Raw genomic sequence first — 19,223 nt, forward strand, 5'->3', positions numbered from 1 at the left:
AGGGAGCTGGCATACAGATTCCGGGTCGTGTGGCCAGCATGACTAATCCGCTTCTGGTGAACCAGAGCAGCGCGTGGAAATGCAGTTTACCTTCCCGCTGGAGTGGTTCCTATTTATCTACTTGCATTTTGATGTGCTTTCGAACTGTTAGGTTGGCAGGAACAGGGACCGAGCAACAGGAGCTCACCCCGTTGCAGGGATTCGAACTGCCAACCTTCTGATTGGCAAGTCCTAGGCTCTGTGGTTTAACCCACAGCACCACATGCGTCCCATACAACGCATACGAAGTGCTTTTTCTTTGCCAGTGTAGCTGAGTCCTAAGTTACCTTTTACTCTTTTAAATCATTTACTCCCTTATATACCCATTGCATTGTGATGGGATATTAGGATCTGTTTGCATTGGTGCAAACACGCTTGTTCGTTGGGTGGACAATTGATCAATGCCACCAGCATTTCATTACAAGCACCTGCAACCACTGGTGCCGTCACAGTGTTAATTTCTCCTCACCTCAACTGGGGTGGGGCCTTAAGAGCAGTGGCGTAGCGTGGGGGTGCAGGCGCACCAGGCGCAACATCTGGGGGTTAGGGTTAGGGGGCACAAATCCACGGGTTAGGGGGCGCAAATCCACGGGTTAGGGAGCGCAAATTACTTGCCTTGCCCCGGGTGCTGACAACCCACGCTACGCCACTGCTTAAGAGTCCCCAGCAGCATTGCATAATTTCCTATTGTTTTCATCAAACTTCATTTGGTAAGAGGCTTATGCTAATACAGGCAGTTTGAATGGCTCAGGATATCTTTCTGTTTCATTTTCACAGTGACTAAGATGCTCTTTAGACATTACGTCAGCAACACAAGGAGCTGCTTTTCCATACTTCATCCCATCGCACGGATGTGCAGTTTCAAGGTCTGCCGCCATATGCTCAGGGCTAATCACATGGGTTCTTCTTCCTGGTTAGGTGACAATTGCATGGTGAAAATCTATTATTGTCGGTTGATGGTACCTTTGTGATTGCCCCCTCAGTGTTCTGTTAAAAAGCAGAAGCAAAACCTTCTACCCTCATGGTTTTCTTTGCAAGTTTGTTTCTCTCCCCTCCCCCCTCAAAGAAACAGGCAAGACACACAGCTGTAAAACTTCGCAAAGCCTATTGGCCTTCAAATATTGAGCAAAGTAATTTCTCTGAAGGCTGCTTTTGTAGTGACTTCAAGCAAACACTGTAGTGATGAATGGAAAAGATACACATTTCCTTTCAGATATTACTCCTGAGAGCCCTCAATCAGGTTCCCAGAGGGCTTTGCTCTGGCAACATGGCAATGACATCAGTGTAGGCTACTTCCTGACAGACGAAAAGTTGCTGGTGTTTCCTACTTGGAGATCACAAGAGAATGCGAAAGTCTTTAAATTATTAGTTCTGAAGTGGTAGCTTCTGGAAAGTGTATCCTTGAAAATCTCTATTTCAGCAGTGCTATTACGATGGAAACACTGTAAAACCTACACACATGGCAAAGAAATTTCTGCTACATGTGACTGCTCCTGAAATAAAGCAATTTTCTCAAATGACAAATGCCATTTTCCCACCAGCAAAACGTATTTTTAACTTTACTAGGAAATGGTTGAGTGAGCTATATCCAGTTGTCCTTTCACCTTTGGAATCTTGGTTTTATTCCAGCCACACAAACTATCGCATTGTTCTCAGCATAGATTATTTTTCCTTATACTTTAGGAATGAAAAACTAAGAACCGATACTGCCAGTCTTCTTCATACACCCAGCCCCAAGGTTGAACACATCTGTAGCTGTGGCTGCTGAACGCTTGAGGACTAGAGAGTATGTCAGTCAGTTACTCATGGTCAGATGCATGTCTGATACTTAGGTCAGAAGTTCATGGATGACAATTCAACCCTTGAAAAACATCTTTAGGAAAAACACAGTACAGTTTGCCATGGTACATGACACTGCAGCTCACAACGATTAAGTTGCAGTTGGAGTAAACTTTCCATGTCTTCCCTTCTCAGCATCACAATCACACAAAGCTACAAGACAGGTTACTCCGTTCAGCTTCAGCATTATAAAATGCTTAAAAATAATAATTCTGATAAGCACAGCTCAGGAAGTCTTGCCATCTCACTGTGAGGGGGAAACCCTCCAGCCATCATTCATGTCCTTTCATCATTCATGTCCCATACTGACAATAACTGGGACGCACGGCGACTTGATGGGCAATTGGAAGGCTCATTTATTTGTGAATGAAAACAATTGAAGAACACATGGATATAATATCAGCAGTACTGGAAATTATGTTAGATAGATACAACAGTGTTGTTAACACTCTATATTCTCACATATGTGAGAAGCCATCAGTAGGCAAGACGTCAGCAGCAACGTTAAATTCCAACATTATAACTTGGTGGGGCAGGAAACATGTAGCTTTGCAGATTGCATACTACAATAGATCAGGAAATATAAACTGTCCATCGGATTAGCACATGGGATGAAAACATATGGCGAACAAATACATCCCCACTGGTTTCACCCACACCATGTATTGAATGCACCCTCCTTCCTTCAGAGAATCCTATAACTGCCAGAGACCGTGCTGAGGAAGGCTGCACAAAGGAGTTATGGTGGGAACGTCCCCCCACCCCTGCTCCTGGTCAGGATCCTGAAGCTGCCCAGGAGCAGTGGGACAGTATAGATTTGGAACAGTGGTTTGCAGAGGGACATAGTTCAGAAGACAAAAGTTGGGAAGAAATGGGTGGTGAACAGCTAGAAGAAGAACTGGGAAAGAGAGAGTTAACAGACTCTCTCTCGCTGGACAGCCTACATCTGCCCAGCCCAAGGTCATAACAAGCAGGTAAGGTGGCAGTACAGAAAGCAAAGCGGTTGTGAGATCAAGTTGCAAGATGAAGAAATGACTTGGGGTGTAAACCTTAACTGGGAGCACCTTTACTCCGAGAATGGACTCTTTATTCTTTCGCAGTGATCCTGAAAATCTCTTTAAATGGTAAGAGATTATTTTTTGCTTTGTTCTGTTTATCTACGGCCAAAGGGAGGGAGGAAGCCGTTTACCTAAAGCCTGACAATGACTGACTTTTGTTAACAGCATTGGAATTGTAACTTTGTAAGAAGTGAACTACAGTTCCCAGGTATGCCCGCTATGGATGAATATGTGAAGTCACAGAGCTATGATGTTACATTATATAACTGCATACAAATGCAGTCTTACAAGCAATATCTCAGTCAACTCTTTACTTCAAAACATGTAAATTCCTTGTTTTCTAACATACATCTTTATTTTGGAGAAGGAACACTGCAGATTGTGTGCCTACTTAAGACCGGCATTTCCTTATTGCTCTCCATTGGCTCTCTCCCCAGCTGATCTACTTTTTATATTAGTGAGAGCTTTCATCTACCGGTAATTTTCTTGACCACTTTAATAATTTTTTGCACTCTTCCTATCATAGCTTTGGTAGGACCAGGTGATCTTTGCTCTCCTTCAGACTTAAATTGCTGTTATATGTTAACAGCTAAAGCAGGCTACAAAACAGAGGTAGCTAAATTAAATTCCCTTCCTTCTTATACAGTCATACCTCATGTTACGTCTGCTTCATGTTACGTTCCTTCAGGTTACGCCCTGTGGCAACCCGGAAGTACTGAAAAGGGTTACTTCTGGGTTTCACCACTTGTGCATGCGCAGAAGCAGAAAATGACGTCACGCGCATGCACAGAAGTGGCGAATCTCAACCCGTGTGTGCGCAGACGCACCGCTGCGGGTTGCGTTCTTTTCATGTTGCGAACGGGCTTCCAGAACAGATCCCATTCGCAACCAGAGGTACCACTGTATTGTGCAATGAAAGGACTTATATTACTAAACTGTTTTGATCAGCGTTCAAAACTCCCATTGTTCCAGATGCATTTTGTGACAGGGAAGTTCATTAGTGTAAGCTGTTTCTGAGCTCTGGGTACAGTACTGAGCCTAAGATTTCAGATTAAAACTGCTACTGCTGGAAGAAAAGGAGAACCTTTTTCTGCCTCCTCACTTCCACTCACTCTCTGAAGACCCTATGAAGACCCTCATAAGAATATTAGGGGGGTGGGCAGGGGAAGTATGGCTTTTTTTTTTCAGTCTTCACAGACATGTGAAAAATGAACATAAGATTTTAGCTGCAGTTCATTCATTTTCAGTTTTGTATTCTTGTTATATAAACAGCACGGCTAGACACTCCATGGGGTGCCCATAACCTAGGTTTAAGGTGCCATTTAGCTCCTGCCTTTCATATCTCAGTTTCTAACACTGCTTTTGAAAGTATTTGTTTGATTTTTTAAAAATATTAATTAATGCCATTACAATAGGTAACTAACACTAACGTTCCACCCTGTGGAATGCCCTCCCATCAGATACCAAGGAAATAAACAACTATCTGAGTTTTAGAAGACATCTGAAGGCAACCCTGTATTGGGACATTTTTAATGTCTAATGTTTTACAATTTTTTATGTGCTGTAAGCTGCTCAGAGTGTCTAGGAAACACAGCCAGATGGGTGGGGTATAAAAAATAAATTTATTATTATTATTATTATTATTATTATTATTATTATTATTATTATTATTCAGCATGTATCAAGCAAATTAGCCAGGGATATTTATATCCTATCCTACATATATCTAAGGCACCAGAGAAAGCAGGTAAGGAGATGTTATTGACTTGACTTCATAACCCAGGATTGGAGAACCTTCAGAAATTGCTGGACTACCACTCCCATCATCCCCCCAATCATTGGCTGTGCTGGCTGGCACCAACAGGAGTTGTAGTCCAAAATATCTGGAGAGCTTCAGGTCAGCACTGTACTACATCTATGGAGGTGTAAGGAGAGAGAGAAAGAGAGAGAGAGAGAGAGAGAGAGAGAGAGAGAGAGAGAGATTGAGGACTGTTGGCACTAAGAATGGAAAGAAGGGCAGACTTCACAAATGTTGGCAAAGGCAGGGGTGGATGAGTTCCAGCTTTAGCACAGAAAGTCAACAAAGGGAAAATAAGTGGATTTAACACACAAAAGTCCTATTTAAGAACTAGGCAGAGCATTACAATGCCTAATATAGGAGGTAGGAGGAAGTTCACACCTCAAAAAGCAGGAATGCCAGCTTATGTACAGGTGGCGTCAAATAGTTAGACAGATATGCACCTTGAGCTCAAAGTCGCAACCCAGGTATGGAAGCATTGGGTCCAAGACAATTTGCTGCCTGAGAAGACAGACAAGATGGCAGCCCCTCCTTATTCGACATACAAAAGCTGCCTTGGCTGGCAGTTTAATCTTACTTCAACAATGCTGTGTGTGTGTGTGTGTGTGTGTGTGAGAGAGAGAGAGAGAGAGAGAGAGAGAGAGAGACCTACCCATGTGAAGCTGACACAAAAACCCTGCACAAACACGATTCATTTTTAGAGTAAAATTATCAATGGATATAAATTGATTTATATAAAGGCACAATGTAAAAAGGACATTATAGTATAAAGGATGTTGAGTTGTGGTGGAGGGAAGCCACATAGGTATATATTATAATTTTCTTTTGGTGAATATGGTTTTTATTTTGTAAAGTATATAAAGTGTATTTGTATCTTTCCTTAGTGAACAAAAAAGAAGAAGAAATAAAAACCCTGCACAAACACTAAGCAATACAATGAAATATCACTATTCCCCCCTCCCCCCCCTCTTTCCCTCCAACCTCACAATGTCTATGATAACAGTGACTCATATTGAACATAAAGGAACTGTGAAAAAGACTTTGTGAATTGAAAGTGGAGACTTTTCTCTGTTTCTTTCTTTGTTTTGTTACACAAGAAAATCTTTGAAAGAAACAATGGTGACAGGATATCATCCTCTACTATACCTGAAGCATCAGTCTAGTTTGGAGGGGAGCAGGATCCTATCCTCCAGCAGAGGGAATGCCTCAGGACAAGGGGTGGGGTCTTAGGAGGCTCAACCAGAAGGCTGCCCCTGCTGTCATGAAACATATTCTATCTGAGGCAGTTGCCTCATTTTGCCCAGCAGTTGGGCTGGTTCTGCCTTTGGCATCTGTTAAGTGGCAGTACAGAATGACCTAAGAATTGGATCCAGTTACAGATAGGTAGCCGTATTGGTCTGCCGTAGTCAAAATAAAAAAATTCCTTCCAGTAGCACCTTAAAGACCAACTAAGTTAGTTCTTGGTATGAACTTTCGTGTGCATGCACACTTCTTCAGATACCCTTCTTCTTCAGTGTGTATCTGAAGAAGTGTGCATGCACACGAAAGCTCATACCAAGAACTAACTTAGTTGGTCTTTAAGGTGCTACTGGAAGGAATTTTTTTATTTTGACTAAGAATTGGAGAACGATGAATACATTCATAGAAACTGGAAAGGATTAAGGAAGCAAAAGAAGAATAGAAAGCGCCAGGTATGGACTCAGATTTAAATATATACTGTATAAATTAGCAAGGATTTAGCCTCCTCTATCACAGGCTTCTCTGTCTCTGTCCAAATGTTGCCCTTGCTTCCAGATCTATCATCCAGATTATCTTTTGAGTTGTCATGTCCAGGGAACTGAGCCAGATGGGAATGGAACATGAAAAAGGAACATGGTATCAAGGTACAAAGCCCAGTCCAGCGATGACCCAACAAATCATACGAGGCCGAACATTATTTCCGCTTGTATATTTCCTTAGTCTTTCTTCTTGCTCATCTCTTTCTCTACTCTGGCAGTAAATTACAAAGCATCAGTGTGTAGGTATGAATGAGTGCTCTAGAAATAAACAAGCCATGATGAGGAGAAGGCAGTCCTGGAACACCTCGGTGTTGAGTGATACACTTTCCCTAGTGTTGCTTTTCCCTTTCTGAAATTCCAAGCACTAACAACGTTAAAAAGAAAATGAAAAGAAGTCTTTTCAGTGTCTTTTTGAAGGCACCCCCCCCCAAACAAGGACAATGAAACCATGGGATTTTTTTTTTTTTTGGCCAGAAATTTACATCTAGATCTGAAGAGATAAATGTACAGGCTTGGGGGCATTACTCACATTACTTTTTGTTGAAGAACATTTTGTGGGTTAAATGGATCTTCAATAAAGTTGTCCATATGGCCAAGGGCAATCTATAGATAGGTAGGTAGACAGGTAGATATATAGCCCCTTAGGGGCAAAGAAGTTGCTTAAGATTCACTTTCATTATATGGTCCTTTACTCCCTTTTCTTTGGATGGCTGCACACATGTACAACCTGCCCACTTTCTGGGTTTTCTTGGCTGGGGGTTCCCCCCTAAGTTTTTTTTAAAAAAACACTTCTGCAATCTGTGGGATTCACCCCAATATGCAGGTAAAAAGGTAAAGGGACCCCTGACCATTAGGTCCAGTCGCGGACGACTATGGGGTTGCGGCGCTCATCTCACTTTACTGGCCGAGGGAGCTGGCGTACAGCTTCCAGGTCATGTGGGCAGCATGACTAAGCCGCTTCTGGCGAACCAGACCAGCACACAGAAATGCCGTTTACCTCCCTGCCGGAGTGGTACCTATTTATCTACTTGCACCGTGTGCTTTCAAACTGCTAGGTTGGCAGGAGCTGGGACCGAGCAATGGGAGCTCACCCCGTCACAGGGATTCGAACAGCTGACCTTCTGATCGGCAAGCCCTAGGCTCTGTGGTTTAACCCACAGCACCACCCACGTCCCTAATATGCAGGTACCTCAGCCTTATTGCTCAGGGGTTGCACAATGTCATCATGCTGGGTCTGAGTTCAGCATTAGAAGGTGTGATCCTGAGCTAGGATTCTTACCCACAGAGAATCTTAATGCATTGGCGATATACACACACAGCTTGAAAACTGGAAGCTATGGTCATCAGCATCAGTGTTGGGTATGTGGACACATGCACAAAACGTGTTCTCCCTAACAGAGAGCACGTGTTGCGGTGGGAGCTAGCAGGCCACACCACTGTTGCGGGGCAGATTTGTTTGGATGGCCACAGGCAGTGATTGGGTACCTGAGTCTCTGGGGAGATTCCTATGTTGCCAATTTGTGGGTCGAGACAAAGGTTTTGAATACTGGTCTTGCAGCTTTGAGCGTCCTCTTGGGCTGTGTTCACCGGATCACCCGCCCACCCTCCCTGAATTTTTTTTTCATTGACCTTGCTATGCCTGTCATGGGGTCGTCTGCTGTTGGGGCAGGGGCCTGGTAGGAATTTTGTCCATTTGGCTGATTGGCTGGCACCATTTGGTTTTTGCCTACTGCATAGCAAATCGTCACAACTTGTAAGGTTTGCGGTTAGGCATTGATTAAAATTGGTTGGTGGAGGGGTAAGTGCCTACTCCTCCAATGGTGGTGCTGCAAGGGAATTCCGTTAAAGGAATCCAGGGGCTTGCCACCCCTTGTCATCCAAGTGCCTGGCATCGGGCTTGGGCCATGCAAGCCCCCGGGAGCATCCGGGTGAGAAGTGAGGGTCTGCTGCCCAGCTTCATTTCTCCCCAATATTGTTTTCCCTGACTGGCTTTCGCTGGAATCCGGAAGTCAGTTCTGTCCCTGGGGCAAGGACAGAGAGTCGTAACCAATGCCTAAACAACCACTCACATGTGTGTATTTAAATAAAGTTGTGGCCAAAGTCATGCTAAAAACCTTAAACAAAAATTGATGTGTGAAGTGTGAGTTTGTTTCGGGTGGCTTGGGGACCTCGAGATGCAAAAGAAAATTCTGCGGTATTGAAGGTTGGATATAAGAAGCTAAATGGCAATAGTTGTTTGCCACCTCTCTCCTTGCTGTCATACTCCTCTTTGTCAATGGGCTTCTATGAGTCCCAAGGAATGTTCACAAGCATTCTAGTTGCTTAGTGGGTCACAGCAGCATCTCAAGAAGTGATGATAACTCTTGCAAGATACGTGAAGACCAGTTTGGCTATGGAAATCTTCAAACAGCCCTAGAGGCAAAGAAGGATGTGTGATGTGGTGATAAGCAGTGACATCAAGGGTTAGGAATCTAAATGGGAAGAGGAACTGGAAAATAAACGAGTAAGGGCAACTGGGATTGGTGGCAGGGCAGCTGAAGAATGTAGATAGAGTAGGAAGTGGCTTGAGAATTAGAGGTTTGACGAAAGTAAGATTGGAAAAGGCAGGGAGTTAAGGGGGGGGGGGAGAGACCAATATCAGAGCGCGATTGAAGAAGAACCCCATCCGTGTCTGTGACTTATTTCCCAAAATTACTGAGAACTCTTGATTAGTAATATCACTTTGTTCCTAAATGAAGAACTCTCTTGATTTAAAGTATCCACCTCTAGAAGAGGGACTTTTTGATTAGGTTCACATCAACATAGTTTATAGTTTATTTTTTGGGGAAATAAAAGGTTTTGATGATTTAGTTAAAGAGGAATCTACTGTACATCAATTACTTTAGCACCATGCTGCTAGTCAGGGAGATGCTGGCAAGCGGTTATAAAGTCATATATAAAACTGCATTTATTACCATTTTAGGCAGCTGAAACCCAAGTGTTTCCTGACTTGATGCATAACAGTTGCAGTATGGTTCTTGGGTTTGCAGTCTAGACAAAATTGGCAGCTTCTAAAATTTATAGCTGCCTGCCGTCGCAAAAATGTGTCAAAATTTAAATTTGCATAAAAGGTTGCACTGCCATGGCCTCGAATCATCCCATTAGTGACTCTGTTTTGTTCAGCACTTGTTTTAAATTCTTTTTGGATTGTTTGGAATCCATCATGTGTCTACCCAAACATGGCTGAAGTCTGTGGGATAGCATTCCATAGCTTCCTAAGGACAGAGATAATATTTATGATGGTGTTTGCGTAAATTCCAAGTACAAATTACACAGTAATCTAAATAAATTAAACCGAAGAACACCACAATGCATAAATTCTAATTAAACAAGTTAGTGCAACAAAATTGTGAGTTTTCCACTGCTTTCCCCCCCTGTTGATAAGTTTGTCATTTATGCTTTTGGTATAAGCTTCATTAGCTAAAGCCCCACCTGCACTATTTGCATAAAGCGGTACCATACCACTTTTAACACCCATGGCTTCTCCCAAAGAATCTTGGGAACGGTAGTGTGCTGGAAATCGTTAGGAGACTTCTATTCTCATCTCTGACTACAGTTCTCAGAGTGATTCCCTCTCTCCTCTTCATAGGAAACTCTGGGAACAGTGGCTTTTTGAGGGGAATAAGGGTCCCCTAACAACTTTCAACACCCTTATTTACCTACAGTTCCCAGGATTCTTTGGGGGAAGTTGTGATTGTTTAGCATAGATTAATACCACTTAAATGTACAGTGCAGATAGGGGATATTTCACAAATGTCCCTCCACTGACTGGTGATGGTGATAAGCACTACAGGCATATATTTTCATTCATTAAAAAGTAGGTCTCACTATGCTTAATGGGGCTTACTCCCAGGTATGTATGCATACAATTGAACCTTCCATTCACTTGTCTAGGAGGAAGTGCCAATGAACTCAGTTGGACTTACTTCTGAGTAAATATGTATAAGATTGGGAGCATATGATTTTATCTATGAAAGTTCTTGTCCTGTTCATAGCAGCGATGAGAAACCCAGGTGTGCTGTTGGACTCGGAACTCCTATCAGCCCCAGCCATCATGGCCCACGTTCATGGATGAGAGTTTATAGTCTTACAAGAGCTGGAGGGATTCTAGAATCTTCTATCAAAGGATCAATGGATTCCAACCATTAAAAAATCTTAATGTCTTCCAGAAGATAGAAGGCCAGCCTAACTATTCTGGATGTCTAAGCAAGGCAACTTACTGAGGTAGCAAGCAGCAGTTTGGAAAGGTCTACAGATTCTTCTTCCAGTGGCTTGCCTGCCTGGACTGAATCACCGAGAAGCTTGGTGATCTCACCTACAATTTATAGAAAGCAGCAGACGCAGAGGCCTGGTCTTGCTCCTCTGCATATGCTTCCTAGCAACAGGGAAAATGGGAGAGTCAGCATTCCGCTTTAGCCGCTGCTGTCAAATATGGAGGCTTTGAAGATTTTCGCCACAGGCACTGTCTAACTTTGACAGAGCTAACAACATAGCCAGAGAAAAAGCGACACTTACAGTTTAATCCTACCGTCCAGCTGCAAGCAAAATTAATCCTACCTCATGAATAAGGATTTGGGGACTGGGGAGGACTCTTGTCACAAGGGATTTAAAATCGCTTGCCGTTCCTTTGTCAGAATTGTGGGCGGCGGGCTGGAGGGGGGGAGAGCTATTTGTGCTGTCCAGAAATTGCTTTCAAATGTGACTGTAACTGTCTTATGCGCACACCAACTAGCACCTCACATAAGTCATTTCCTCATTCCGTAGGAGTCTCAGGTGTGTTGAAAAGGAGGCTAATCCTGGGGCTGCTCTGCTGAATCAATACTGACATAAATTTGCCCTTTTTCAGACCAATTAGTACAAGCGGATATGAGAAGAGCAGAGGGGAGTGACCCGATAGATGCCTGACCCTAGAGACACCCAGCCAGAGCCAGCAATGTGGGAATGCACAGTCTGTCTCTAGACAAAAGTGACTTACTGAACATTCGTATCAAGAAGTGTCAAAACATCCCAGAGAAATTTCATTAATTTGATTAAAAGCCTTTTCCTAAGAACGTAAGGCTCATACCAAAGGCCTATTTAAGTTAAGCATCCTGTTTCCCACAGACTCTGACGCCTATGGGAAGCCCCAAGAAGGACGTGGGCCCAACAGCCCTCTCAGATGGCCTTATTTTCCCAACATTTGTCCTTTACTGTGGGTTAAACCACAGAGCCTAGGACTTGCCAGTCAGAAGGTCGGCGGTTCGAATCCCCATGGTGGGGTGAGCTCCCGTTGCTCAGTCCCTGCTCCTGCCAACCTAGCAGTTCGAAAGTACATCAAAGTGCAAGTAGATAAATAGGTACCACTCCAGTGGGAAGGTAAACAGCGTTTCTGTGCACTGCTCTGGTTCACCAGAAGTAGCTTAGTCATGCTGGCCACATGACCCGGAAGCTGTACGCCGGCTCCCTCAGCCAATAAAGCGAGATGAGCGCCGCAACCCCAGAGTCAGTCATGACTGGACCTAATGGTCAGGGGTCCCTTTACCTTTACCTTTAGGTTGGTGGCTATCACCACAAGTTGTGGCAGGGAACCACAACTGTGCACTGTGTGAAAAAATGAAATCTCTTGTCCACCCTGAATCTTTTACCACCCATTTCCCTTGGATGTCCACTTCCATTCAGATTTGTGCTGGTTGGTCACCTGAGCAGGGTCTTCCAAATACCCCTCCATTTTCCATGTAGGTAAAACTGTGATAACTTAGAAAAGCGTGAAGCCCTCCAGAGGCATTTTGCCAATCACACTAACTGGAATTATTTTGACTCTACTAAGTGCTATGCTGATCTCAGGTTGCACTTAGGGCCAGAATGAAGCAGTTAACTGGATCCCTCTCCAGCCCCAAGCTAATGTAGACTGACTGTGAACTTTGAATTCCTTCTAATATGCCAACTGAAGCCTTTAAGCTAGGCTGTGGCAAGGGGGATCCAGAGGTGTCCAACCCTACGTGGGCACTTTGACAGATGGGTGGGGTTACTCACTTGTCAATCACCTGTTTGTCATATGATATGCAGTCACTCCATGGCTGCGAAGGAAGAATTTGGAGTGTACTCTTGAGCCGCCGATTATTCCTTTGCCCAGTTTGAACCACTTGAATTCAAGCCATGGCTTGAAGGAAGAAGCAGATTTGCACTCTTAAGTGCGCTCCCGAGTCTTCCTTTGCAGGCCAAATTCAATGCTTTTCGAACTGCCTCCATTTTCTGTTAGCAAGCAGGTGGAAAGGTCAGCATGGCTTACCAAAAATACCTTGGTGGGCCAACCTCTGAGGCCTAGCAGGCCTAATTAGCCCCATGGGCTCGAGGTTTCACACCGCTGCTTTCAGCTTACTGAGGTCTCATTGACTAAGTCTTAACTTGACACTGGATTACACCCATTCCTTCCCCAAGCTATTTCAACTGTCAGCTTCTGCCTAGGAACACACATTTCCCAGGAAATCTGAAAACAACAGCAACACTTTTTTTTCATGTCCTACCTTTCTTTTGCGCAAAATGACTTGACCGTCCGTAGGCTCGTGTGTGGTCGTGTTGTTCTTTAAATCACTTATACATTCCACCAGGGACGTGCTTTTGATGCATTTGTCTTGAGCACAGGCAAAGCCATTTTCATCCAGAACATTTTCCTCTGATAGGAAACAAGAACCAGGTGATGGCACAAGAACATTTCTGGAGTCTGCAACAACTACATTTAGGTCACTACACGGACCAGGAGAAAATTCATCAAATAATTGACCGCAGACTTCTTTTTCATTCCCATCTTTAGGAGCATTCGATTTTTCATGCCTCTGTGCAGCTACAATATCACGGGCCATCTTCTTCTCAGGAATTGTTTCTCCTGCATCTGGAGGCTCAGAGAAGTTTTCTTCTGAGGTCTCTTCATTTTCATTGGAGCTGTTGTAACAAAGTTCTAGTCTCTCTTCTCTGCTATCACAAATATATTCCTTCAGTTCTTTGGGATCTGTCTCATTATGAAGTTTCCCAACAGAATCCAAGGCATGACTGGAGTCTTCCTTTGCTTCCACACCTGGGTCCATCTTCATGAAGAGTCCTGCTCCTCCTTCTGACTGGTTCCTTTCAGCTGACCATTTTTCTTCAGGGTCACCAAGCTGGTGGTTGACTTTCTCCAAAGAGAGCTCTACGTCATTGTCCTTGGCATCATTATCACCACCAATGGAAACATTCACCAATGTTTCTGTGCTAGCCTCAAGGGAGGGAAATTCTTCTTCCTCTTGATGATTGTCATTTTCATCTACCTCTCTGGAAACATTACCAAGCAGCTTTGTGGGGAAACCTCCCAGTTCTCCACCATGACAGCAGTCCGGCAAGGAAACACTTCTTTCTTTCTGGCTTTCGCTCCGAAGTCTGTCATTTTCCATACCTGCTTGCAAGTTGTCAGCTACTAGGCCATGCCTGCATAATATATTAGAATCAATAGACCCAAATGGCAAGCCTATCCATTGGGTCACGTGTTCTTCCCAGCTTCTTTTTCTGATTGCTAGAGACATGTCATAGTACTTTAGCAACAGGTTCCACAGTGTAATGCAAAGAGGGCCAGAGGAAACATTATGACTTCCACGAAATTCTCTGCAGGATGAAATGGTTTTACCTCTTGCATATCTTCTGTAAAAAGAAGAAGAAATAAATTATCGTTTCGATGTAAGTAACAGAAGCGCATCTAGCGGGGAGGGAAGTATGGAAAAGCAACAATAAGTGCATGAGTTACGAAGAGTTTAGAAAGATGTTTTGCAGAATAACTTTAATCATTTTCCAACAAAGGCAGAAGCTATAATCTAGCATAGCCTCCTTGCTGATTACTCCCTCAAATGAAGTAAACAGAATGCTATAAACAACTTTATGGGAACACAACAGGTTCCATAAGCCAAAATCTGACAATGAGTCTCTCATCACTGCCTCTGTCATGAGACAGCTATTTTCATGGGTTTAAAAGCCATTGGTCTTGTGAGACTTCGTAGACAACACAAGTCCACATTTCCTATTCATGAAAATAACCAAGCACCACATTATTGTCAAAGGCTGAATTTCAATGCCTGCCTTTTGAACTATTCATACATTCTAGAATATTCATTTATTTTGTTACATTGGTAAATTTAGACCCTAGGCTGAACATATTTAGAACTATTATCTTCACTAATTATTTTTTAGAAGAATATTTCCAAGGACAGTTTAGTGTTCCCCAACTTACTTCACCACCACTATCAGAGAAGGCAGAAACATTTGACTGAGTAGATGGTTTTCTTAGAATAGGTGCTGGAGCTTTTCAGATAGAGCTCAGCGACCAAACTATTTACAAGATCACTGGAAGGCTGTCTAAATGTGAGTTGTGTTCAGTTTGAGATATGCTTGAAACAGTCCCACACACATGAATATAAACACATAATGTTACCTTACAGTGAGTCCAGCATTGTCTACTTTGATTAGAAGGCCTCGTTGATCCTACTAGCAGAGGTCCTTCTCAGGCTTGCTACTAGATGCTGAGGGCTGAAACCACAGCTATGGGATTTCCCTTATTGTCCCATCTTGATTTTTTAAGTACAGCATGCTAACTAAAAGGGTACTGAAGGTCATGTGATGTTCCTTGAGCTAGAAGTGTAGTATGTCACTCTTAGAACCCATTCAGGCCACAATAGTTCAAGGACTGCTTCTCTCCCAATAAACTGCGATAATTATCTGAGGCCCTTCTTAATGTGGCTCATCCAAAAGAGGGTGGCAGCAGAAGAATGGGCCTTTTCTGCAGCGGCTCCCCATTTGTGGAATGCTCTTCCCAGGAAGTTTCACCTGGCACCTTCACTATACATGTTTAGGTGCCAGGCAACAACATTCCTCTTCAGCCAGGCCTTTGGCTAATTTATATTTTATGGCCTTTTAAATGTGGTTGTGGGAGGGAGGTTACTGTTTTGTTTCAACTATTCATTTTGTGCTTCTATCCTGTTTTTTTTATATCTTGTGAACCATTTTCAGATCTTCAGATGAAGGGTGGTATATAAATTTAATAGATGATGATGATGATAATTCAGAACCCATTATACTACACATTTTACAGCACATTGGTAGTTGATGTGTGTTAGAATAATTCTCCTTATCATTTTATAGGACGATACTGTTGACTAAGGGTGGATCCACACACAGGAAAAAAACACGCTATAAATAAGTTAGAAATTAAATTGTTATAACAAAAAGGGGGGAAAAACCACTATGGAAAACCACAAAGAAATTTTATGTTGTTCTCCGGCACCAACTGGTGTTACATGTTTATTATGCATTCAAAATGCTGGGTTTTATTTTACTAATGTAGCTGAGTCCCAAGTTACTCCAGGACAAGAAAACTGACTCAGGGGTAATTTAATTGTTTGCATGGGCTTGTAGTCTATAGTAATTAAGTCAACCACCCATTGTTTTGTTCTGATTTCATGTTCCCAATCGCAGCTCTTCTGCTGTACAGAATAAAAGGTGACGTACAAATGATCCATTTAAAGCCTGATTAATAGGCAGTTAGTGACTGGCCTTGTTCATCTGCTTAAAGCAGCTGTCTGTTGTAAACATGGATGAATGAAGTGGAGGACAGATAAAATCAGAGGTGAACAAACAAAGAACACAGTAAAAGATTCTGCAATTCTGTCCTAAGAAAGCCAGCACATTATAATAATTCATAAATATAAATGGAGGGGAAAAAATCCCAGCAAGCATTACACAGTCCTCTGGCCTGATTAATGGGCCTTGGGTTGTTCCAGCAATTTTTCTGCAGGTCTTTGTGTTTCCGAGTGTCCCTGAGTTTGGAAGTCCCAGCACACTTGAATAATGATATCTTCAGCACGGAGGTGTCCTCTAGTAAGACAGGAGAAACCATTGCTGACTCTGTGGCCCAGTTCATAGGCTATCCAAATAGCACGCATGCTGTTGGAAACTTGAATTGAATAGGGGCATATAAGGCTCCTCAACCAGGGAAGGTAGCGCATCTAGGAGAAGAAAAACTCAGGTCCTAAACCTCTTCTGCCTTGCAGGATATCTTTGGGAGAAGAAAAGGCTAAGGGGTAAACCAGAGGTCAGCAAACTTTTTCGGCAGAGGGCCAGTCCACTGTCCCTCAGATCTTGTGGGGGGCAGATTATATTTTTTTGGGGGAAATAATGAATTCCTATGCCCCACAAATAACCCAGAGGTGCATTTTAAATAAAAGGACACATTCTACTCATGTAAAAACACGCTGATTCCCAGACCGTCCACGGGTCGGATTTAGAAGGCGATTGGGCCGGATCCAGCCCTCTGGCCTTAGTTTGCCTACCCATGGGGTAAACCCTACACAAATCCAGAGTGTAGTCTCTAAAGCTGTTGGATGGCTCCTTCCAGCAACTCCTGAAGCGAAGCTTGCGCCAAACATATTGATCAGCTTTCCTTTGGACAACATCAGCAGCTCAGGGCCTCCATACGTATTGCCTAGGCTTGCGCCCAGAGAGGTCACTTCAGTTTGACATTTCCCTTGGAGGTGAACTCCATTGTCTCTCAAGACAGATGGATGCCAACAGCTTGTTGGAAACTTGATTTGTGCCAGTGCATTTGCAATTACTCACATGTGAAGTGACACATGCCCCATTCGAGACAATATGAATCATGCCAAAGTAGCAAAATACATCCCAATCAGGGACCTCCCTAGCATGATTGACATCATCTGGAACGGCATGTGCCCATAGATGTACATATAAAGAGGTGTCTGTCTGCTTTGGGTTCATGATGGCAACCACATCACAAATGTCGCACGCAAAGGATGTCTGCTTATGGTTTGCGTGCCACCTTCTCATTTGCCTATCTTTCCAATGAGCCTCGTGTGATACGATGATCTGTGCCAAGCTTCTGAGTCATTAGAAGAGGCTGCTGTGCAGACTTATTATGGGATTTATGACAACACTATCATTCAGAATCATGTAAGCATAGGAAACAAACAACACAATGTCGCCAAAAAAAAAATTGAGAAGCCTACCGAGTTATGATATTTTATCATAATAAATCATACATAACAATGAAATAATGCTTTGGAGCAGGGGTAGTTGACATGATGCTCTCCTAGTTTTCTGCAAAGTGATGTTTTCTCCTGGATTTTAGGGAAGTCAAATTGCATATTTGTAAAAAATAAATAAATCAGATTTTCCTAAAAGAAGCTCAACAATTGGGTTGGTTTTCTTCAGAAAAGCTCAAATTTCCATTTCGCTTCATCTCCTTATGCAAACCGTTATCTTTCCCCTGCCTCTCCTTATTTGCAAGATGGTAAAGTACTACTGCCTTCCCTTGCAAGGTTATTGTAATTCCATTCCATGGTTAATGGAATTATATATGTGCATCACTTTGAAAACTCTGAGAGAGAAGAGTACATATATGTGTAATGCATCTATGTGCAGCCATGTATGTTAAAGTGTACGTGTAAAATGAGTGCATGTGGAAAAACAGATTCTATATGCCAGGACTATATGTATTTCTTCATGGCCCGTTAGGTGAAGGGAAATAAAATGATGCCTTTTAAATATATACACCATCAGAGGGGGACCTCCTTATTAAATAACAGCAACGACAATAAAGGAAATTTCTGGGTTGTAACATATTACAGGTTCAAGGAACAGCCACTTCTCCTTTTCACTCCCTACATAGGAACTGTCAGCACTTAGCATGGATCTGCTTATTGATTTCAGCAATAAAGAAGATTAACTACCGAGTTTGTTCTGGGTCATTTCAGTCTACCGAGGGAAGCTCCGATTGCACACCCAGACCACAAGGCTGTCCTGACAAATCACATGCCTGAAGGTATAAAAGGAGGCAGCCTGAAAGAATTGCAGAATTATAGCTGTGCAACTGAACCTCCATAAATTACGCCTTGACAAAGTGACTTTCACAACGGAGCGTCTGCATGCTCAGAGGCCTTTAACCTCCCTTTTAAGTCCAGCCTGCTCCCATTTCACAACCATATTTTCCACGTCTACAAAGCTGAAGAAGAGGACCCTGCATGTGCAAGGGTTAACAGAATTCACTGCCGGCTGCATGAGGATGAGGATGGTGAAACGAAACCTTCTCTCAAGGAAAGATGTAGCCAAAAAGGAGAAAAGAAAAAGGACCTGGTAAATAGGGAATGAGCAAAACTCACTTTTGCTATGCATGGCGTAAGCATGAAGAAATAACAGGGGGACCTACTGAAATCTGCAGCTCTTGACATTGCATACATCATTTCATTTGTATGCAGTCTTCCACAGCAAAGCTATGCTCAAGGCAGCTTCCAATATGAGAAGTAATAACTGCATAATTACAAACAAAGCAAAATTAGTCAAACAGCCATGACCCTGCCTCCAATAGGTTTATGACATGTCTTGACATGATTACGTTACGCATCTCCTCAACTCCATTTCACAGCTAGCAAGGTAGTCTGGCTGGGTAAATTCACATGGTAATGACATTAAGACATGAGTTAAGTCATGCTATGGAAAGGGAGGGGGAATTTGAATCAAGGCTGCCAGTACGTGAAGCCCTGCTTTGTCCTGTATAATTCGGTGTGGAAAAAAACACCAGTGCCAGCCATATCTCAGAGGCAAGGGCATTCCCCAAATGAGGTACCACAACAGAAGGCCTTCTGCATAAAACATAAATCCTGG

At 43.0% G+C, this 19,223-nt stretch overlaps 1 protein-coding gene across 5 annotated transcripts in view; it reads right to left on the reverse strand.

The window, feature by feature from the left end:
• Window positions 1–19,223, reverse strand: part of DLC1 (DLC1 Rho GTPase activating protein) — a 268,763-nt gene that overhangs the window by 237,436 nt on the left and 12,104 nt on the right. For all 5 annotated transcript variants that reach the window (XM_082238018.1, XM_082238017.1, XM_082238014.1 and 2 more), the window contains exon 2: window positions 13,055–14,198. In XM_082238018.1, coding sequence (XP_082094144.1) covers window positions 13,055–14,083 — 1,029 coding nt within the window. In that variant the 5' untranslated portion in view covers window positions 14,084–14,198. The remainder of the gene's footprint in view (window positions 1–13,054; window positions 14,199–19,223) is intronic.

Source organism: Podarcis vaucheri (genome assembly GCF_965113315.1).
Source record: "Podarcis vaucheri genome assembly, chromosome: 9".
Lineage (NCBI taxonomy): Eukaryota > Metazoa > Chordata > Lepidosauria > Squamata > Lacertidae > Podarcis > Podarcis vaucheri.